Here is a 23,528-nt window from a genome sequence, read left to right on the forward strand (position 1 = left end):
GCTCATTTTGGCATCTCTGTAAATGCTGCTGTGTGAAAGTAAAAATAAGGAAAATAAGTTGTGATAGTCACATTCATAACTTTCATTAAAAAATATGTATTCCCTGAATTAGTCATATCAGGTGGTCATCATTCAGTATGAATTCCAATGTTATAAACAAAAATAAGACATTAATGGATTTTCTGTACTTATTTTTAACAGTCTACTTCATTTTTGCTGATTATCAACATCCCTATTATTGAATTCCTGGGCCCTTCTAGTTCACATTGCTTTTGACTTTGGGGATTGTTAATTATAGAGATTGGATCTTATTAAAGTATTTGCTTCACTCAGAAGTCAGATAGGTCAGTGGCACTCCCTCTTAAAACGTGCCTAATCTTTTTTTCTTAGTAATGACACCATTCATGGTGGTCTGAATTTTTATACTCTAATGTAGAAATTAAAATTAGCATCGTGTTGAGATTTTGAAATTTTTTCAGTCCTTGAAGTTTTTGCTACATACCCTATACACTTCCCATTACTTTCTTCCTCTAAGGAATCAAGAGATTTCTTCAAGGTCCTTGCTTTCTGAAAAGGAAGAGCAATCTTATGACAGACCATTTGTTTTTTCTTTCTGCCTCTCCAACAGGTGGGCAGTGGTCAGAGTCCTGACTCTCCTAGTCCTCCTCTGACCTCACGCCAGCAGGAAGGCAGAGGGCTCCTCGTTACTGCTGGTTAGAGGTGGAAGTCCAGGCTCCCCATAATGTCTCCACTGATCCCACATGTTGGGGAGTGGGGCCACATTACCTTCTAGTAGGCATATAAGTCCCGGCTCCTTCCTTGACCCTCTTTGATACCACACCAGTGGAGACTGGTGGGGAGCCACTAAAATGTTAAGTTACAGTTCTGCAAGGGTGGAAGTTTAGGCTCCCAGTTAGCCTTTGTTCCATGGGTGGGATGAGGCCACAATTTTTTTGTGAGATGTTTGGCTGAAGTAGAGTGGTTACTGTCTAAAAGTTTTCTGTCTTGTTAATAAGTTGCCCCTTTCCTGGTCCTTTGGATAGAGAAAGCAGGCTTTTGCTGGTTTGTTTGTTTGTTTGTTTGTTTTTGTCTCTTCCCATTGGTGTTTCTGGATTGCCAACTTGGAGATGTCAGCTCCAAGTCTAGGATACATGAGGCAAAAAGAAAACCCAGGGAACTGATCACCACGTCATTCCTTGGGTCTTGAAGTCCTTAGTTGTCTTGTTTAACCCTTTAGAATCTTATGTTTTTTGGTGGGTTTTTTTTGAGGTATGCGGGCCTCTTACTGTTGTGGCCTCTCCCGTTGCGGAGCACAGGCTCCGGATGCGCAGGCTCAGCAGCCATGGCTCACGGGCCCAGCCGCTCCGCGGCATGTGGGATCTTCCCAGGCCGGGGCACAAACCCGTGTCTCCCTGCATCGGCAGACGGACTCTCAACCACTGCACCACCAGGGAAGCCCTAGAATCTTATGTTTGTTTTAGATGTGATTGCCAGGGTTTTTAGTTTAGTAATAGGGAAAAGTACATCTGCTTTATCTTCCTGGAAGCAGAAGTCACTGATTGGCATTTAAAATTATATAAATTTACTACCTTTAATTAAAAACAATTTAAAAAGAATATCCATATGTAAGTAATATGACTTTAAAATGAAAAGCATTAGATCTAGTATTCTCATTTCTGACCTTTCTGGCTTGTGTAATTAATAGCTAAAATAAAATGATTTTTATTGCATTCTCTCAACAAAATTTTCATGTCAATGGCATAGTGGTTGAAAGCATAAAGGAAATAACTAAATGTAGAGTGTTTTTTGGATTGAAAATTTTGGAGCAAATTTAAAGAGAAAGTTTAAAAAGTGTAACAAACTTTTATCAACCATCACAGTATCTTCATTTAATGGGCAAATGTTTATGTTCTTTCTCCTTGGTATTTGTTAGCCTGTGGGAAGCACCCTAAACAGTATCATTGGGATTTGTTAAATAGTTACCAAATCATATTTTAAGTTATTACTTTTATATAATTCTTTAGGGACTTGACCTTCCTTAAGAATTTTAGTTTTTATTTCTTACTGTATTATTTCATATTGAATGTGTATTTTAGAAACTTTTAATAATTTGTATTTACCATTTCTTTATGTGTTAAAGGATATTATCCCTATAATATTCTTCTGAAGTTTGTATAGCTTAGTGTTAAAAATCTCTTATACAGAATATTTGTCATAATCTCAGTCTCTTTTAACATTCACAACAGTGACTGTTCTCATACAAAGTGATAGTACTGTATATGTGGGTATTGCATAATGGGCTTTATTTGGTAAGGATGATGTCATTGCGTGGGATGGCCTGAAGGAGTTATTAGAAGAACATAAGACTTTTAACTTTTAACTACTAGCATTTCTTAATAAACGCCATACAGTTGAAAACATTAATTTGTGTTTGGACTGGCTTAGCTTTAGAGATTTAAAGAAATAAGTTCTACTGTTATAATTACAAAGCTGAATAGAATGAAATATCAAACACTTTTTTTTCCCCTGGAAAAGAGAAATGGAGTTAGGAAGGAAAGAGATAATAAACAATTTACATTTTTTTTTACACAGTTATGAAACTAACTTTTTGAGATTTGGGATTACAGAATACTTTCTGTAGTTTTGGTTTTTTTTAAAAGATTTATTTATTATTTATTTTTCTTTATTTTTGGCTGCTCCGGGGTCTTAGTTGCGGCACACGGGATCTTCATTGAGGCATGCAGGATCTTTTGTTGCAACGCATGGGCTTCTCTCTAGTTGTGGCGTGCGGGTTTTCTCTCTCTAGTTGTGATGTGCAGGCTCCAGGGCTCATGGGCCCTGTAGTTGTGGCATGTGGGTTCCAGAGTGCATGAGCTCTGTAGTTTTGTGGCATGCAGGCTCTCTAGTTGAGGTGTGCAAGCTCAGTAGTTACAGCACACGGGCCTAGTTGCCCCATGGCATGTGGTATCTTAGTTCCCTGACCAGGGATTGAACCTGCGCCCCCTGCATTGTAAGGTGGGTTCTTTACCATTGGACCACCAAGGAAGTCCCCAGAATACTTTGAATTTTTGTTTCTTTAATTTCTGTATTATTTGGTTTATTGCCAAGGTATAAGATACGGCTTTTAGAAAAGTCCGTAATTTTGGAGGAAGATTTTTAACGTACATATCACTAAAAAGAGGCAGATTACATTTATTTTCTACTTTGAGTACTATACATTTTTTATTGTGATAAAATATATGTAACAAAATTTACCATTTAAATCATTTTTAAGCGTACTGTTCAGTGGCATTGAGTAGATTCACATTGTTGTGCAACCATCACCACTGTATCCATCTGCATAACCTTTTCATCATCCCAGAGTGAAACTATATTAAACAGTATCTCTCCATTACCTCTTCTCTCTATGCCCGGTAACCATTCTACTTTCTGTCTCTGAATTTGAGTATTCTAGGTGTCTCATATAAGTGGAATCATACAATATTTATCCTTTTGTGTCTGTTTTGTTTCACTTAACACAGTGTTTTCAAGGTTCATCCGTGTTATAGCATGTATCAGAATTTCATTACTTTTTAAGGCTGAAGAGTATTTTGTTTTATACATATACCACATTTTGTTTATCCATTCATCTGTTAATGGATGTTTGGACTGTTCATTCGGTTGTTTCCACCTTTTGCCTATTGTGAATAACGTAGCTGTAATATTGGTAGACAAATACCTGTTCGAGTCCCTGCTTTCAGTTCTTTTGGGTATATACTCAGAAGTGTAGTTGTTGGATCATAAACATAATTTCATGTTTAATTTTTTGAAGAACCACTCTACTGTTTTCTATAGCAATTGTACCACTTTACATTCTCACCAGCAATGCACAGGGGTTCCATTATTCTATATCCTCACCAACTCTTGTTATTTTCTGGCTTTCGCTTTTAATAATGGCCATCCTCGGGCTTCCCTGGTGGCACAGTGGTTAAGAATCCGCCTGCCAATGCAGAGGACACAGGTTCGAGCCCTGGTTGGGGAAGATCCGATATGCTGCGGAGCAACTAAGCCCGTGCGCCACAACTACTGAAGCCCACTCACCTAGAGTCCATGCTCTGCAACAAGAGAAGCCACCGCAATGAGAACCCCTCGCATTGCAACAAAGAATAGCCCCTGCTCGACGCAACTAGAGAAAGCCCACACACAGCAACAAAGACCCCACGCAGTAAAAAATAAATAAATAAAATTTATTTTTAAAATAATAATGGCCATCCTCATTGATATGAAGTGGTATCTCATTGTGGTTTTGATTTGCATTTCCTTAGTGATTAGTGATGTTGAGTGTTTTTCCATGTTCCTTTTAGCCATTTGTATATCTTCTCTGGAAAAATGTTCAAGTCCTTTGCCCATTTTTTAATTGGGTTGTTTGTTTTTTGTTGTTGAGTGTTAGATATATGTGTGTGTGTGTGTGTGTGTGTGTGTGTGTGTGTGTGTGTGTGTGTATAATATTCATTCTGGATATTAATCTATCATTGATTTACCCATTTTATTTTTAATTCATGTTGTAGAGGATTGGTGGTGGTGTGGGTGTAATCTGACCTGGTCTGTAGGTATCTCTCCTGTATTTCCTCTACTGCTATTAAGGATCTTTTCTTATGATTTCCTTCATGGAGCCCACATTTTAAAGATTAATTAATTAATTATCTACCAAACTTCGTTTATTCAGAAATAATTAATTTTCCGATTTTTAGTTTAAAAATAGCTGATTAGAGAGTTGATCAGCATGATATATCCAGTGTTGGCACACTGAATTAACTAATTCTAGCAAATAAACTTGACCTTTTAATAAGTCAGATATTGTGTTAGATGCTAAAGACACAAAGCTCTTGGTCTCAAGGAACTTAAAATCTAATGAAGAATTACCCTGCTGTGTGATAATTCCTACACTAGAGTAATAGAAACACAGTGGGCAAATCCTTGAGTGCGTAGACAAGTCAAGGGAAGTATGAGATTATGCTTGAGATGGCTCTTAAAGGAGGGGCAGGAGTTTACCAGGGTATCAAGAATGAGGAGAGCCCTGGAGTTCAGTGTTACTTCCTTTGAGAGGGTCCCCAGGGTAAATGTTACTGGTATATATGACTCTGAAAAGCTGGGAGGGAAGGAGAGCCAGCCCCTGTGGATGAAAGGGAGAAATTAAGAACATTGTGAGCTGAGCAAACATCCTAAAGATGTCTCACTATATATTTACATTTATGATAATAAGCAATACACAATGGCTAAAACATCTATTTTTTTAAATAAGAGATTTGGCCCCTTTTTCCTGTGTGCATTAGGTAACCTGCACATGCATAAGAGCTGGAAACACTGAAGAACACTATATGTCAGTAGAAATGAATAAGTACAGTTATTTAAGTTTAAATTTAAAATATTTGCATTAATTGGTTGAATGAATTTAACTTATTTTGGGTGTGATTCAAATAGGTGGTTCCTTTTAATGGAAATGTTACCACATTTTTTCTTCTGATAGCTTACATGAGAATAGGGAGAAGAATAGACAGGTAGAGGAGAGTACGATATTAGATCTGATGGGTCAAAGGAAATGATCTCAGGCACCTTATTATAAAAGTCAGACACTGGTCTGAAAAATAGAAGGGTGCCTCCTGCAGCACTAAGGAGAATCAAGAATGGTGATTGGGCTTCCCTGGTGGCGCAGCGGTTGAGAGTCCGCCTGCCGATGCAGGGGACATGGGTTTGTGCCCCGGTCCGGGAAGATCCCACATGCCGCGGAGTGGCTGCGCCCGTGAGCCATGGCCGCTGAGCCTGCGCGTCCGGAGCCTGTCCTCCGCAACGGGAGAGGCCACAACAGTGAGAGGCCCGCGTACCAAAAAAAAAAAAAAAAAAAAAAAAAAGAAGAAGAAGAAGAATGGTGATTGTAACAGTTTGACTGTATCTGAAAGAAGGGGCAAAATTGAGCAGACTTCTTTAAGAGCAAAGAATGAATTTGTTGAACTAAACACAGAAACACTACTTAGATATTTATAATTATTTTCTTTTAAGAGATTTAATTTATAAAATTATTAAAGTTATTGACAAGTTTTTGTGTTATAAAGAATTAGGGTTTTTTTTTTTTTTTTTTGCCAGCTTATGAGGAGTGAGCAATATCATATTAGTAAAATAATTATATTATTTTTCTGGACCTTGTGACCTTCACAGCCTCAAACAGAAATAGGAAGTCAGAAAGTTAGCTGGGAGGAAAATGTCACATCAGTTAAATAAGTGTTTCCCAAAAACTTTTTTCAAGTTTAAGAAACCACATTACTGTCATCTTTGGGCTCCAGGTTTGTCCCCCGAAAGTAAGAATCAACTACTCCTAATTCATAAAATCATAAAGTTATTGAGCAGTTAATGGGAGAAATAGACTTAAGAAAAACATGCTTTTAACATGCTTCTTACCTGAAAAAAAAAAAAAAGTAAAATAATTGAAAACATCTCAGTGAAAGTGTTAGAGAAAAAGATTCTGAAATGTCCTAGAGCTTAAGATATATATAATAAATGGTAGAGCTAGGGCTGAAGTCTGGCTATATCTTAGGTCTCATTTAAGATAATAGTTTTTCTCTAAATTGCATTGTTTTGGGGTGTAGTTTTGAAAACTTTTATTGGCAGGGTATGTAATGAGCCATATTTCAAGATGAAAGAAAATATTATGAGAATTGGATAACACTTTTAAGGATGGTCTTTGTAAACTCTAAAATTGAGTTTATTTTCCAATATTATATAAAACCAGAATCCATTCTAGGCAGAAATTCACATTCTTTCCTGTGTGAGCAAAGAGAGTCTTTTAAGTTGGTTGACTTTTTTTATCTTCTCTGCATTATTTGAAAAGGAAAAATATGTAGTACATTTGAATGATATGTAAAAATAAGTGAGGGGAGAAAAATTTAATTAGAAAATTACAGGAATATATACACATATGTATGTGTGTAAATATATATATGCCCTTTCTTATCAAGATTTAAGATTAATACTTAGTGATCTTTATTGTCATATACCTCTTCAAATAACATGTTTCACTACAGATAGCCACATGTATTTATGGTGATTTAAATCCTTTAGATAACCTCTGTACCTATCATGATATGGCAGGTTATAGTTTCTTTAATTGTTCTGCCAGAGCAGAACTAGGGTACCCTTTTCTCCAGCTTTCAATAGCATTTTTTTTTTCCACTGCCCTCCAGCCTCCACTAACAGGCACTGGGAGGCCCCTTAGGGCCACTGCCTGCTGCCTCATTTTAAGCCAGTGCCAGATGTTTTATTGTTACACACCACTTCCAGGTACCAATTTCTGTTTTGTTTTTCAGTTGCTGTATAACAGACCGCTATAAAGCTTAGTGGCTTACAAAAAAAACCCAACGGTCATTAATTCTGAAACTTCCCTTGGGATTGGTGGTTTTCCCTTTTGCCCCCTACCCCACAAATCTAATGCCACAGATGTTGCTGTTATATGAGGGTGAAAAATAGCTGATTCTACAACTGGGGCACAGAAGTTGCAAGATAAGCCTGGAACATCTTGCTGTGTCAGAATATAAGGAAATGCTAGGGACTTCCCTGGTGTCTCAGTGGTTAAGAATCCACCTGCCAATGCAGGGGACATGGGTTCAAGCCCTGGTCCGGGAAGATCCCACATGCTGCGGGGCAACTAAGCCCGTGTACCACAACTACTGAACCTGCGCTCTAGAGCCCGTGAGCCACAACTGCTGACCCTGCATGCCACAACTACTGAAGCCCACATGCCTAGAGCCCATGCTCTGCAACAAAGAAAAGCCACTGCAATGAGAAGCCCATGCACTGCAATGAAGAGTAGCCCCCACTCACCACAACTAGAGAAAGCCCATGCACAGCACCAAAGACCCAGCGCAGCCAAAAAATAAATAAATAAAATTAAAAAAAAAAAACGAAATGCGAAAAAAAATGAAGATGGCATATCAAAAAGCTATAGGAGCTAGTTTAAAGGGGAGATCTCTTAATCAGGTCTGGGTCATAATGGATTATAACATTGAATAAAATGAAAATCCATGAGTCTATGCAGCAAACAAGTCAATAAATCAATGTACATCTATTTTTTAAAATAGGAAGGTATAAACTAAAAACATTTTGTACTTCAAAATGGAAAAAAGTTTCAACGTCATTTTTGTTTTTAATAAATTTATTTATTTGATTTTTGTCTGCGTTGGGTCTTCGTTGCTGTGCACGGGCTTTCTCTAGTCGTGGTGAGTGAGGGCTATTCTTTGTTGTGGTGCACAGGCTTCTCATTGCGGTGGCCCCTTCTGATGCAGAGCACGGGCTCTAGGCGCACGGGCTTCAGTAGTTGTGGCACGCAGGCTCAGTAGTTGTGGCTCGCAGGCTCTAGAGCGCAGGCTCAGTAGTTGCGGTGCATGGGCTTAGTTGCTCCTTGGCATGTGGGATCTTCCCAGACCAGGACGTGAACCTGTGTCCCCTGCATTGACAGGCAGATTCCTAACCACTGCGCCACCAGGGAAGCCCCTCGATGTCATTTTTTATATACCTTAACCACTCTTTCTTATGGTTGTAACCTATCTCAGCTTTTTTTAAAATTATAAATACTTATCTATGGTTTGATACATATAATAGTTTTTCCCTCAAGAGTTGGATTTGATTCATTTTATCTAACGCTTACTTTTTTGGAAATAAATTTTCAATCCAGGTTATGTAGTATTTTTAAAAAAATCATAAAGGTAAAATTGTGATTTGGTCCTTTATCAGTATATTAATTACGTTATTAGTCTTACCATAGATGAAGCTGTATAAGATGGAGGAGAGGATTCTTACTCATTTCTGATTCTGGAGTTTTTGTTTCATTCATTTATTTGATTTTTTTAAAATAAATATTTTATTGAGTACCTACTATGTGCTGTGTACTATGGCACTACTAAGTGCCAACTATACAGAGTTGAACAAAACAGACATAGTCCCTACTCAGTGAATATTTGCTATGTGAATCTAGAGTGATCATTCTTGTGCACCCCCCATTAATATTAAAGATTCTTTTTACTATTTTTTTAGACTTTTCTCTTTAGACGTATTATTTTTAAACTTAAAGTAGATTTGAGATGAGTTTAACTTTGAGGGTAACTTTTTTGTAAATTAGGAAAATAATCAGGCATTTGATTGCAAACAAAATGTCTTAAAACTTTTTCCATTGAAATATTTCTTTTAGTTAATTGAAACTTCCATGGTACATTTTTTAGCGAAAATTTTTCTCATATTTTTATCAGGCCAAAATAGACTTTTTCTGCTTTGCTCAACTGAATAATACATCCAAGGGCTATGCCAGAGTGGTATAGTTGTTGGCTCATATTACTAGCATTAGCAGAAAAGATAATGGCTGGTGCAAGACCAAGGCCACATTCAGGATATGATACATAGAAGTAACTTAATAGCTTAATTGCATAGTTGCTTATTATCCAGTTTGTGGCTGTTTACAATACTTGGCAAATCTCAGTTGAGCTTGCAATCTGGAAAACAGCCTACAACTGACTACACTGACACAGAGATGGAAATTTAGGGGGCTTGTGTGGCAATAACTAGTCTTATCTGTATGTGTGAAAGCAAGTTTAGTGACACAAAGATACAGTAACCTCTCTGCTTATTTAACCTCACTGAAAGATAAGGAAACTATTTTAAACATTTTAATGTAAATCTTTAAATAAATGTTTTCTACCTTTTTTGCCTTTTAAAAGTAGAGTATACTGAAAGCAATATTCTTTTTGGTGACCAAAGATCATAAATTATTGTATTGTACTCTGTAATATTTTATTGCAGAGTACAATACCCTGAAATTAGGGGGATGGGTGTTATTTGTTTTTGCTGTATGGCTGTCAGCCTTTTGAAGCTGGCTTTATGCGTGTGTGCCTCTTTGCATTTTACAGTATATGAAGTAATTTTCCATGCATTGTTTGATTTGATTCTTAGAACAATTCTAAGAGGCAGTAACAAAGAGATGAAGAGAAACGGAGAGGCCCAAGATATATTTGGACCAAGAAACTGACAATGTTTGTTAATACAAACTGACAATGTTTGTTAATAGGATTAGATTAGGGGAAAAAAAGAAAGGTGTCAGGATGCTTCCAGAATTCTGACTTAAGCAACTGGATAGACAAAAGCATCATGTACTGAGATAGGAAATACTGGAAAAGGAATATATTTGCGAATATATAACATTGGCATTGGCATTGGCATTGTGTGTGAAGTTAGCCCTCAATAGCTAAGAAGTCTTTTTTCCCTCTATGGAAAAACATGAGGTAGTTTCAAAGCATTCAGTTTACATACAAACTCAGGACACTGGCTATAAATGAGAATTTCCTACATCAATTTAGTTACCAGGACAAATATGGTTAAATTTTATATCAGTCTTTATTTCCTTTGTTTGGACTTTAATGATTAATAAAATTGGAAATATCAGTCAGTGGTCTAGCTGAGCCCTTTGCTGTTTTCAACACAATTGAGATTCTGATAGTAAGAAGGAAGGAAAGAGCATAGATATTCAAAGGGCAATGAACTACATTTGTCATAAATAACATGACCTTTTAAAAAGTCCAAATATATTGGGTAATTATGTTAAATATAGAGTGCTTCAGTTAAAAGATTAAGATTGTCAGACAATGAAAAGAAAGCAAAATCTACCTATGTGCTGTTTATAAGAAACACATTCAAAGAGTAATGATCCAGAAAGTTCAAAATTAAAGAATAGGAAAAGGTACTCTGTAGAAATATTGACTGTGTTAGTTTTCTATGCTGTATAACAAGTTACACAAACTTAGCAGCTTAAGGAACTTCATGGTTTCTTTGAATCAGGAGTCTAGGCACAGTTTAGACTAGTCTGCTGCAGGGCTTCAGTCAAGGTGTTGATCAGGCCTGAGTCCTCATCTCGAGGTGTGACAGGGGAAGGATCTGCTTCCAGTCTCCCTCAGGTTGTTGGCAGAATTTATTTCCTTGCAACTGTAGAATTCACAGCAGCTTACTTCTTCAAATTTGGCAACAGAGATAGGACAGATCAGATAGACAGTCGTAACCACAGGAATGACATCACATCATCTTTGCAGTATTCTATTGGTTAGGAGCAAGTTAGTTACTTTTGAAGTCCCACCTACACTCAAGTGGAGGAGGGGGTATTATACAAGGGTGTAAATAGGGATCATGGGAGTCATATTAAAGTAAGTCCACCAAACCAACCAAAAGAAGAGATTTCAAAGCAAATTACAGTACTGGGAATGGAAGAAGTAACTTAAGAATTATAAAAAGTTTGATTTATCAGGAAGGTAATAATTTAAAATTTTGGGGGCTTCCCTGGCGGTCCAGTGGTTAAGACTCCATGCTTCCGCTGCAGGGGGCACGGATTTGATCCCTGGTGGGGGAACTAAGATCCCACATGCCACACGGTATGGCCCAAAAAAAAATTGATAATAATTTAAAATTTTGTAGGTACCTAATAACAAAAGTCCAAAATACATAAAGAAAGGGTTGAAGAATTAAAGAGAGAAATAGACACATAGCAATAAAAATGAAAGACTAATATACCCCTCTCCACATAGCAATAAAAATGAAAGACTAATATACCCCTCTCTCTCAGCAGTTGATAGAAAAAACTGACCAAAAAAAAATCAGTAAGGATGAGCCTTGAACAATGCAGTTAAACAAATGTGACCTAGTAGACATAACTAGAACATTATGCCAATGTAGAATAAATATTCTTGTCAGACTCACATAGAATATGTATAAAAATGGACCATGTGCTGGACCGTAAAGAAAATAAACAAACAAGAGAGGATTGAAATCACATAAAGCATGTTCTTTTACCATATACAGTTGTTAGAAATCATTAACAAAAAAGATAAGTAGAATATCATTATATGTTCAGAAATTAAGGAATTCATTTCTAACAGAATGAGATGAAATCATAACGGAAATTAGGAAATATTCTCTAATTGAATATTCTAATTAAAAAATGTATATATAAAGACTCATGAGATACAGCTAAGGCAGCACTTAAAGGGAATTTTATAAAAGCTTTAAGTGCATATTTTTGGAAAGAAATAAGTCTAAAAATTATTGAGCTAAGCCTCCATCTCTATAAATTAGGAAAAGAGTAGCACAGCCCCTCTCCCCCAATGAAAGGAAGATGATAAAGGTAAGAACAGAAACTAACAAAATAAAAACTGTACAATGAATAGGGTTAACAAAGCCAGAATGGATACTTTGAAAACACTAATGATATTTTCAAATCTCTGATGAGATTGCTCAGGAAAGAAATAAGGTACAAAAACCGAAGTCAGAAACGAAAATAGAGCCATCCCCACAGATGCTGTAAACATTAAAAAAATAAAGAAGATATTATGAACAACTTAATGGAAAATTCTGATGAAAATAGCAAACTCCTAGACTGTAATATCTGAAAACTGGTTCAAGAAAATATATATAAAACTTTAATAGTCTTATTAATATTAAAGAAATTCAGTCAATAGTGAAAAATCTTCCTTCAGGGAAAACGTAGGCCCAGGTGGCTTCACCAGTGAATTCTAAGAAGCTTTTAAAATGAAATCATTTGAAAGCTGTATAAATCCTTTCAGTCAATAGAAAAAGAGGGAATACCCCCAAACTAATACATCATGACTAAATTTATTTTATCCCAGGAATACAAGATTTAACATTAGAAAGTAAATTTAATATCATACTGATAGAATAAAGTTTTAATAAGGAAAAAATCAGTTCTACACTAATGGAATAAATAATAGTGGAATAAAGAGTAAAATTCAATATTAATGTAGTAAAAGATTAAAATCCTATGATCATCTCAATAGATGGAGAAAAAGAGATTGATAAATATGACATTTGTTACTGATAAAAAACTCCTAGCAAACTAGGAATAGAAAGGAATTTCCTTAATCTGATAAACAATATCTACAGAAAACCTTTGAAATTGGGAACAAGACAAGAATACCTTCAATTACTGCTTTTATTCAACATTATACTAGAGGTCCTAGCCAGCACTGTAAGGGAATTAGATGGTAGATAGATAGATAGATAGATAAGTAGGTACGTACGTACGTACGTACATACGTACGTACGTACATATCAGAAAGGAAGAAACAAGCTTTTATTATTCACAGAACTAGGTAATCGTGGATTTGGAGCTATCCAAATGAATCTACAGATAAATTTTATAGACTAATAAAAAGATTTATCAAAGTTGCCAGGTACAAAATCAATATATTGAAATCACTTTTCTTTCTGTGAGTAACTAATGGTTAGAAAATAAAACTTGAAAAATATATATCATTTATAAAATCATAAAGACCTGTGAATAAATCAAGTAAAGGTGTCATTTTTTCCCAAATTGATGTTTGATTCAGTGCAATCTCAGTAAAAGTTCGAACAAGTGTTTTTATGAGATAAAACAGGCTCATTCGAAAACTTACAAGGAAATGCAAAGGACCTAGAAAGCCAAGACACACTTGAAGAACTACAAAGAGGAAGGAATACCTGTCCTACTAGAAGTGATGTAGGAGTACATCACTCTACTAGATTTCAGGAATCATTGTAAGCTATAGTAATTAAGATTGTGTAATATTGACATAAGAATATATAAATAGTGCAATGGAACAGATTAGAGAAGCCCCCAAACTGGCCCATACAAATGTAGGCACCTGATATATGACAGGTGTTATAGGGAAATAGTTGTGGGGGGAGGTGATGATCTTTTCAATAACTGTCACTGGGATAAATGGGTATCCCTGTAGGAAAACATGAAATTGGCCTCCTACCTCACATCATACTAGAAAATAAATTCCTGGTAGATTAAATGTCAGACTCTAAAACCTTTAGAAAAGAATATCTTTGTGACCTTGGAGTAGGGAAGGATTTCTTTTAAAACTGCAAATACCACTAACCATAAAGGAAAGGATTAATGAAACATTTTACTCTATTAAAATTAAAGACTTTCATCAGAAGACACCACAAAGACTGTGAAACTTCAAGCTACAGAGTGGGAGAACATATTTGCAACACATATAACTGATAACAGTCTCATATTCAGAATTTATAAAGATGTCCAACACACCAAAAGACTTGAGCTGGTACTTTACAAAAAGAGAAATCTAGATGGCTAATAAACATATGAAAAGCTGTTGTACCTCATTAATAATCAGGGAAATGAAAATCACAATGAAATGCCACTGTATAAAAATCTTTAAAACATAATAAATATTAAAACATCTCAATAACAAGTATTAGCAAGGATATGAAGCCACAAGAACTCTTTGTACATTGCTGGTAAATGTGTAAATTGGTACAACCTCTTTGGAAAACAATTTGGCATGCTCTTTTGAAGTTGATGATACATAAATCTTATTACACAGCATTTTCTCTCCTAGTTCAGTGTGTAATCGAAATGTTCATCAGTAGTAGAATGAGTAAATAAATTGTAGTACGTTCATATAGAATAGTATGAAGACAGTGAAAATGAAGGAACTGCTGCAGTATGCCACTACATGAATGAATCTCAAATGTTGAGAGAAGGTCACAAAAGAAAACACATAAAGTATGCTTCTACTTTTAGAAAGTTGAGAGGTGTGCTAGGCAGAATTATGTTCCCCCCACCTTAGGATGTAGGATGTAGGGATTAGTCTACATCCTAATCCCTATAACCTATGAATATGTTGCACTACATGGCAAAGGGGAATTAAGGTTGCTCATCAGCTGTTCTTCAAATAGGAAGATTATCGTTGATTATTTGGGAGCAGGGGGAGGTGGGCAAATCAAAGGATTGTTAAAAGTGGAAGAAGGAGGCAGAAGAGGGAGACCCACAGAGATGGCAGCATCAGAAGGACTCCACGTGATATTGCTGACTTGAAGATGGAGGAATGGGGCTATGAGCCAAAGAATGTGGACAGACTCTAGAAGCTGGGAAAAAGAAGAAGACAGATTTTCTCCTAGAAGCTCCAGAAAGAATGAAGTTCTGCTGACACTTTTTTTAAAATAAATTTATTTATTTTATTTTATTATTTATTTTTGGCCTCATTGGATGTTCGTTGCTGTGTGTGGGCTTCCTCTAGTTGCGGCGAGTGGGGGCTACTCTTCATTGCGGTGTGTAGGCTTCTCATTGCGGTGGCTTCTCTTGTGGAGCACGGGCTCTAGGCGCCTGGGCTTCAGTAGTTGTGGTACACAGGCTCAGTAGTTATGGTGCACAGGCTCAGTAGTTGTGGTGCACAGGTCAGTAGTTGTGGCGCACAGGCTTAGTTGCTCCTCGGCATGTGGGATCTTCCCAGACCAGAGATCAAACCCGTGTCCCCTGCATTGGCAAGCAGATTCTCAACCACTGTGCCACCAGGGAAGTCCCTAAGGAGCAGTTTGTAATCGAAATTAATTTCTTTCATTTCTTCAGTTTTTAAAATCATACTAACAAAATTTAAATAGGAATTTATAGAATAATTTTTGTTGTATTTTGTATTAAATAAGTTATTTACCATGTGATTCTGTAGGAAATTTTTTTTTAAGGGAGGGCAGCAAGCGTGGGTGACAGTTTACAGCTGCATCTTTTTTTTTTTTTTAAGCAGAGGTCTTCTTAGAAGCCCATATGATTTAAATTTATTTATTTATTTATTTATGGCTGTGTTGGGTCTTCATTTCTGTGCGAGGGCTTTCTTTAGTTGTGGTAAGCAGGGGCCACTCTTCATCGCGGTGCACGGGCCTCTTACTATCACGGCCTCTCTTGTTGCGGAGCACAGGCTCCAGACGCGCAGGCTCAGTAATTGTGGCTCACGGGCCCAGTTGCTCTGCGGCATGTGGGATCTTCCCAGACCAGGGCTCAAATCCGTGTCCCCTGCATTGGCAGGCAGATTCTCAACCACTGTGCCACCAGAGAAGCCCTGTAGGAAATTTTTATTTGTAAATATTTGATGCCCTCTATTACCTGGGCTTTAACTTTTTCCTAATGAATACAATATGGGGAGGCATTTTGGTAAGATGGTGGTCTTTCCCAACTTCAGTTACTAACTACTACTTCAGAGTGAAGCAACTTGGAGGCTCACAGGCTGGTGGGACCTGTAGGGAATATGTGAGTCTGGGGGATATACTGGGATCCAAATGAAAATAAGAGACAAAAACCTATGGCAGTTATCAAAACTTTTGAGTTCTCAGGAAGAACTGTACCCCAGAGGGGAAGCTTAGTTCCAGTGCATCATGGAGCTTGCTTCCACTGTTTTGATGTTGAATGCCATTCATGGTACTCTAGCAGCTTGATCTGAGCTCCAAAGATGAGGCAAGCCATGAATTGGCAAAGGAAGATAATTCATTTAAAGGAACTCCAGCAGCCAGAGAGGATGAACACAGATTACATCTAGAAGAAGTGACTTCAATGAAATAGAACTATTTGAAGAGATAGATGACAAGTTTAAGAAATAAAACAGGGGCTTCCCTGGTGGCACAGTGGTTGAGAGTCCGCCTGCCGATGCAGGTGACACGGGTTCGTGCCCTGGTCTGGGAAGATCCCACATGCCGCGGAGCGGCTGGGCCCGTGAGCCATGGCCGCTGAGCCTGCGCGTCCGGAGCCTGTGCTCCGCAATGGGAGAGGCCACAACAGTGAGAGGCTCACATACCACAAAAAAAAAAAAAAAAAAAAAGAAAACAGAATGTTCCAGTAATCCCACTCCTGGGCATATATCTGGCGAAAACTCTAATTTGAAAAGATACATGCATGCACTCCAGTGTGCATAGCAACACTATTTATAATAGCCAAGACATGGAAGCAACATAAATGTCTATTGACAGATGACTGGATAAAGATGTGGTGTGTATGTGTGTGTGTGTGTGTGTGTGTACACACACACGCACACACACAGTGGAATATTACTCAGCCGTAAAAAGAATGAAATAATGCCATTGCAACAACATGGATGGACCTAGAGATTATCATACTAAGTGAAGTAAGACAGAGAAAAGACAAATATATGATATCACTTATATGTGGAATCTAAAAAAGAATGAACTTGCTTACAAAACAGAAATAGACTCACAAACGTAGAAAACAAACTTATGGTTACCGACGGAGAAAGGGGAGGGAAGGGATAAATTAGGAGTTTGAGATTAGCAGATACGAATAGCAAGGTCTTACTTTATAGCACAGGGAACTATATTCAGTATCCTGTAACAAACTCTAATGGAAAAGAATCTGAAAAAGTATATATATATCAAGTTTTATGAATCACTTTTCTATTCACCAGAAACTAACACAACATTGTAAATCATCTATGCTTCAATAAAAACAAAACAAAACTAAATTATCCTGAGATTCTCAAGAGAAACAGGGTGACATGCTTCTAATCATAGCATGAAAGAATTAAAAAGTGAGGGGAAAAACTTTTCTATATATTAATTTAAGGAGAGAATGATTACTGTTGAGACTCAGATTCGTGGTTTGGAACATTAAGTGGAAGAGTATATCAAAACAGAAAAAAAAATATAAAGAAGGAGAAGGAGCAAATGGAGGAGATGCAACAACTAAAGGTATAATAGAGGAGAATTTCTCTGGTTTAAAGAAGGATTGAAAGAACCAACTGAGTTCTGGACCAGAGTGTTAATTTAAGGATGGAGGGAGACAAAGAACAAGCTGCTTACAAAGGAAAAATAATCAGATATGTGCTGGACTACTCAGTGTGACACTGGAAACTAGAAGGTAGTAAAATAACGTCTACAGATTACCAAGAAAAGAATTGTCTATATATACCTAGCTGAAATATCATTCACTTGTTATGGTGAAAGCAAGGTACTCGCAGATGTGCAGGAATTCAGATCCTCCATCTAGGGAAAGTTAAAGGATTCTCACCAAATAATTCTCAACAGAGAATTTAAGGGGCAGAAGAAGAGAGAAAACAGTAGAGATCAAATGAATCTCACAGTGCATTTAATTAAATCTAAATGGTTAATGATAGAGTGACTGTATTTCAGCATACTTCTTTGTCCTCTTCATTTTCTGAAAGTTTGCAGCTGATGGAAAAGCTTGATTTGACTCAGGTTCTGTCCCTTTGGCAAGACCATAAATGATGTTCTGTTCTTCTAATGGGGCGCATATACTTTCTGATTATCTTTTTGTAAAGATAACAGTCATTAATACTCAATTCTGGATCCATTAATTCATTGAGAGTTGCAAAATGCTATATCCTAGCATTATTTTTCATTTATAGCTAGAACACTTATATAAAGATGCTTCCCTTTATCTATTTGGTTACTCAGTGATACAGTTCACATAGGGAAGGCAAGGTAAATGTTTGCTTCCCCCCCCCTTTATCAGCTTACAAGGTAATTAATTGGTTCTTTATCATCTTTTGGGGAGGATAAATTCAGTAATATGTGATAGATTTCAATTCGCTGCAATTATTATTATTGTTTTTCGCTGCAATTATTATCTTTATTGAAGCTCAGGTTATCTCATCTTTAGCCAGTGGGAGCAAAGATGGTTCCTGAGTCCTTTTGACATGACAGTGATACTTTTTTGTTTTTGCAGTACGCGGGCCTCTCACTGTTGCGGCCTCTCCCGTTGCAGAGCGCAGGCTCAGCGGCCATGGCTCACGGGCCTAGCTGCTCCGTAAAGAAAGGGACAATATTTTTTTTTGTTTCGTTTTGCTTCGCTTTTCTGAAAACCTTATGTTTTCTGAATGTTGTCTGAGCTTTTGGGAAGGTGGATTTTAGGGATTTTAGGGATCCATTTGTTTTCTAGGATATTTGGTACTTAGCATGATCTGTGATGTAATTTTTAAGCTGGTATTCCTTGCAATTTATGTTGCTTGCAAAGAATAATTGTTTTATTTTTTAGTATGTGTAGAGACCCAAAAGGAATCAGCGTTTCCCAGCAACAGGTATAGAGGCATATGTTAAAATGGTTTATTCAATCATTTAATATTTGAATATTTAATCTGGACCAGTCTCCACAATAGGAGCTCTAGGAAATTCAAACAATTATGAAACCTGCTTTTTTATTTAAAATTTCAGTAAAATAAGTTCCAAGGATTGATTTTAAACTTAATTTATTTTTTCTTTCAGATCTGTCACGAAATCGCCTCTCAGAAATTCCCATAGAAGCATGTCACTTCGTTTCTCTTGAGAATCTCAATTTATACCAAAATTGTATTCGGTATATACCAGAGGCAATTCTAAACTTGCAAGCTCTAACGTTCTTAAATATTAGGTAAGGATTTTTTCCTTTTAATTTTTAGTTTTGTGTGATCTTTTCAATTTTCCTCTTCCCTTTCACTAAAATTTACATTATCTGGGGAATTCCGTGGCAGTCCAGTGGTTAGGGCTCCATGCTTCCACTGCAGAGGGCACAGGTTCAATCCCTGGTCGGGAAACTAAGATCCCACATGCCACGTGGCCAAAAAATAAAAATAATAATTAAAAAAAAATTTATATTGTCTGTTTATATCAGCAGTATCTCGACATATTCTTAGACTAAATTAGCAGTATTTTCTATATCCCTCTAGTTTCTCCCTTTGTCTTTGTGTTTGTAATAATTAACAAACTCTAAGAGACATTAGCCTAACAGACTTGGAGCAGTCTTGTAGCAGTGGTTTTCCGATTACATTTTCAAATAAGCTTCATCAAATGAGAATAGTACATCTGAAATTACTTTGTTTGGTTTTTGTGATTACGTATTTTTGTGTACTAAGTTCTGAATATATAAATGCATTTATTCAACTCACCTACTCCATTTTTTCACATCTTACAAGAATTCTTTTGTTATTTTATTTCTTTATAAAAGTTATAAATGTTGACTGGAGAAGATAAACAAATGTAGAAAAGTAAAGGAAATTTATCAAAATGTTGTGTTTGAGTTATATAATTATAGGTGAACTTTTACTTTTTTGTAGGCTTTTAGTCAAATTTTTAAATGAGTTTTTCCCCTTCTCATTAAATATCCTTTGGAAATATTTTTATATGTAATCATTTTAATGTACAGTTTATATATTTCTGAAACTCATTTTCCCTCTCGGATATTTATTCTCTCAGTTTTTTCCCATGATCAAAGTAGCACTAGTAGACAGTTTTGTATGTGAATGTCTAATTATTAGATTTTAAAAGTTTTAAAGGCTTATGATCTGTGTTAGTAAAATCATCAAAGATCTTGAAAAGGGGGGGCAATTGTTACTAAGGATTAAGATGTTAAATCTGCATAAGTAAAATTTTAACCTATTTTTATCCTAATGATAGATGTGTTTTTTACTTTCAGTTCTGATTTTTATATTTTTGTATAAATAAAAATTCCTTACCTATCCTTCAGTTAATATGATATATTTGAAATCACAATCTGTCCCTTATTTCCCATAGAATTATATTTGGGTCGTTTATGTACATTTGGTTATAATAATGTAATGATGAGGAAAGTAAATTACAGACACTTTGTATATAACTCTTTGGAAGGAAGAGGAGAGGATATTAGTTATCTACCCTATTTTAAAATCATTTTTTCCTATATAAATTTAATAAAATAATAATATGTTTTGTTTATATGGCACTTCATTATTTACAAAGGAGTTTTGTGGTGCAAGAGTCCTGTAAGCCCTGTGATTTACAGATGAGGAATCTGTGTAGGATGCAGATAAATTAAATGCTGTGCCTAAAAACACAAAAGCTGACAAGTGAGGAACTGAAGACTCGAACTCAAATCTAATATTCTGTTTGTTCCTTGCAAGACTTAACTTTATTAGTATACTTAGTATAGAATGAGAAAGATGGCAGTTTTTTCCTTGAGTGGTGGGCTCTGACTTTTCTGTTTTTCTACTTACCCATTTAGTCGAAACCAGATGTCAACATTGCCAGTACACTTGTGTGATTTACCATTGAAAGTCTTAATTGCTAGTAATAACAAATTGGTCTCACTTCCAGAAGAAATTGGACATCTCAGACATTTAACAGAACTTGTAAGTTAATATTTCATTTTTTGATTGTTTTGTATATATGTGTGTGTGTGTGTGTGTGTGTGTATATATATATATATACACACACACACACACACACACACACACACACACACACACACATACTCTTTTGTGTTTTTGAGTTATTTTCAAGTACTGATAATGAAGTTTTACTGGTTGATGAGCTCTCAAGTGCTTCAACACAGAATTAGGAAAGAACTGAAAGTACAAGTCTAATCAAAGTCTAATCAGGTTCTAATCAATATTAAATGATTTCTATGTTATTAAACTTTTGAGACATAATTTAATAAAGGGTTTGAATTTTTTTAATTAAATCTTGTTAATAGCATCAATATTCTGATTTTTGGTTAGTGCCTATAGGGAATGGGCAGTACAAAGGTCAGGTTTACTTTTTTACCTTATAGGCTATCTTTAGAACCTAGCTCCCACTCTAAAGTGAGCTATTCTTTATATTTTCTAAGAAGCTTAACCTTCACCTACCACTTCTTGTTATTCTTGAGTGCTTTTGTTCTGGGCATGGGAATAAGACTTTTCTTATTTAATCACCCAATAACATTATGAATTGTTATCATCATATTATAGCTGAGGAAACCAGCACTCAAGATAGGTTAAGTAATTTGCCAAAGGTTCCATAACTGAAGTAGAATTTGAAACCAGTCTACCTTAACTCCAGAACCTACGATTCATATTTCTGAAATGGTCAAATACAGTTATGTCCATTGAGATTTGGGAGTATAATTCCATGTAGGTTTATTAACAAAGATGTATGTACATCATAAGCAAAAAATAAGTACAGTTGGCCTTCTGTTTTTGTAGGTTCTGCATCTGTGGATTCAACCAACGGTGAATCAAAAATATTTTTTTAAAAAATTTCCTGGGAATTCCATGGTGGTCCAGTGGTTAGGACTCTGCACTTTCACTGCCAAGGGCGTGGGTTCGATCCCTGCTTGGGGAACTGAGATCCCACAAGCCATGCAGCATGGCCAAAAAAAAAGAAATAAAATTTAAAAAAAATGTTTTTTCCAGAAATCTCTAAAAAGGAAAATTTGAATTTGCCGTGTGTGACAATTATTTACATAGTGTTTACGTTGTATCAGGTATTATAAGTAATCTAGAGATGGTTGAAAGCATACAGGAGGATGTATGTAGGTTATATGCAAATTATGCACCATTTTGTATGACACTCGAGCATCCATGGATTTTGGTATCCTTGGAGCCAATCCCTTGCAGATACCGAGGGACAACTGACTGTACACATAAAAGTCTAATTGGACCACATGTTGGGTCACTTTTTTTTTTCAGGTGGATTATGAATATAAAAGGTCACATATAAGAACTCACAAATATATTAAATTGAGTCTAGATACTAGACCACTATTTAAACGTTCTGTTTCTAGTTATTGAATCCTAAATGCTTAAAAGATAGATATGTCTCACAGAAGGTGCTTTTAGCTTTCTATGAAAGAAGTGAGTTGATACTTCAGTCATAAAAAACAGCTTGTGGCAGAGTAAAAATTAATAATCATAATGCTCCTGATTCCCTCGTGGGTCTTTCTGCAGCATCCCTATTGCTTCTTTTCCTTTTTTTTCTCCTTCATTTTTTTTTTAGTGAAAGTAAACTGCTGTCTTTCAACATACGTGTTTTCTGAGAGAGATATTATAGATTGCTATTCCCTTCTGGCTCAGACTCAATCTTCCTATCCTTTCGACTTCTTTATTTATTTATTTTTTGGCTGTGTTGGGTCTTTGTTGCTGCACACGGGCTTTCTCTAGTTGCAGCAAGCAGGGGCTACTCTTCGTTACAGTGCAGTCTCTTGTTGTGGAGCATGGGCTCTAGGCATGCGGGCTTCAGTAGTTGTGGCTTGTGGGCTCTAGAGCACAGGCTCAGTAGTTGTGGTGCACGGGCTTAGTTGCTCCGTGGCATGTGGGATCTTCCCGGACCAGGGCTCCAACCCATGTTCCCTGCATTGGCAGGTGGATTCTTAACCAGTGATCCCTTGACTTCTTTTAGAACCCTTTTAGCTTTGATACCTAGAGCACTGAGTTAAGAAGTCTAGCTTCTGATTCTACTTCAATCATGAATGGGTAGGAAAGGTAAAAATAGTATTATTTCTTTCTGAGAATATTTTGGGAAAATTTAAAAATAATGTCTGAAGCTTATTGAAGTTTTTTGTAAGTGGTCTTTTCTAATAACAAGTCTCAGTATTTTCTTTTTATTTATATATTGGAGGAATTTTAAGTGTTACTGTGGCATCTTAGAGCTTTTATTAACCTAGACAGCTTCTTGTTGCTATGCATGGGTTTACAGATTCTGGCTTGTCTCAGAATTATGGAATCCTGAAATTATCAATCTTGGAACCTTGTAGTCAGTCTCTTTTCAGAACCAGTGGAATCAAGCTATTTGCCAAGATACCAGAAGTCCTACCTAATATATGTATTAGAATCAGGTTGATGAGCTGCTAATAGAATAGTATCTACTTTTTCCATAGCCTTTGAGTTATATGTACTTTATTATTTTTCCCTCATGTTCAGTTTGATAAAGAA

General features: G+C 36.2%; 1 protein-coding gene across 11 annotated transcripts in view; it reads left to right on the plus strand.

Annotated features, from left to right (window-relative positions):
* The window catches only part of LRCH3 (leucine rich repeats and calponin homology domain containing 3), a 115,958-nt gene that overhangs the window by 23,189 nt on the left and 69,241 nt on the right, over positions 1 to 23,528 (plus strand). For 10 of the 11 annotated variants that reach the window (XM_032630246.1, XM_032630248.1, XM_032630249.1 and 7 more), the window contains exons 2-3: positions 19,090 to 19,234; positions 20,840 to 20,966. In XM_032630246.1, the coding sequence (XP_032486137.1) occupies positions 19,090 to 19,234; positions 20,840 to 20,966 (272 nt within the window). The remainder of the gene's footprint in view (positions 1 to 19,089; positions 19,235 to 20,839; positions 20,967 to 23,528) is intronic. The other variant, XM_032630257.1, reaches the window with a different exon arrangement.

The sequence above is a fragment of the Phocoena sinus genome, chromosome 4 (assembly GCF_008692025.1).
Source record: "Phocoena sinus isolate mPhoSin1 chromosome 4, mPhoSin1.pri, whole genome shotgun sequence".
Classification (NCBI taxonomy): Eukaryota; Metazoa; Chordata; class Mammalia; order Artiodactyla; family Phocoenidae; genus Phocoena; species Phocoena sinus.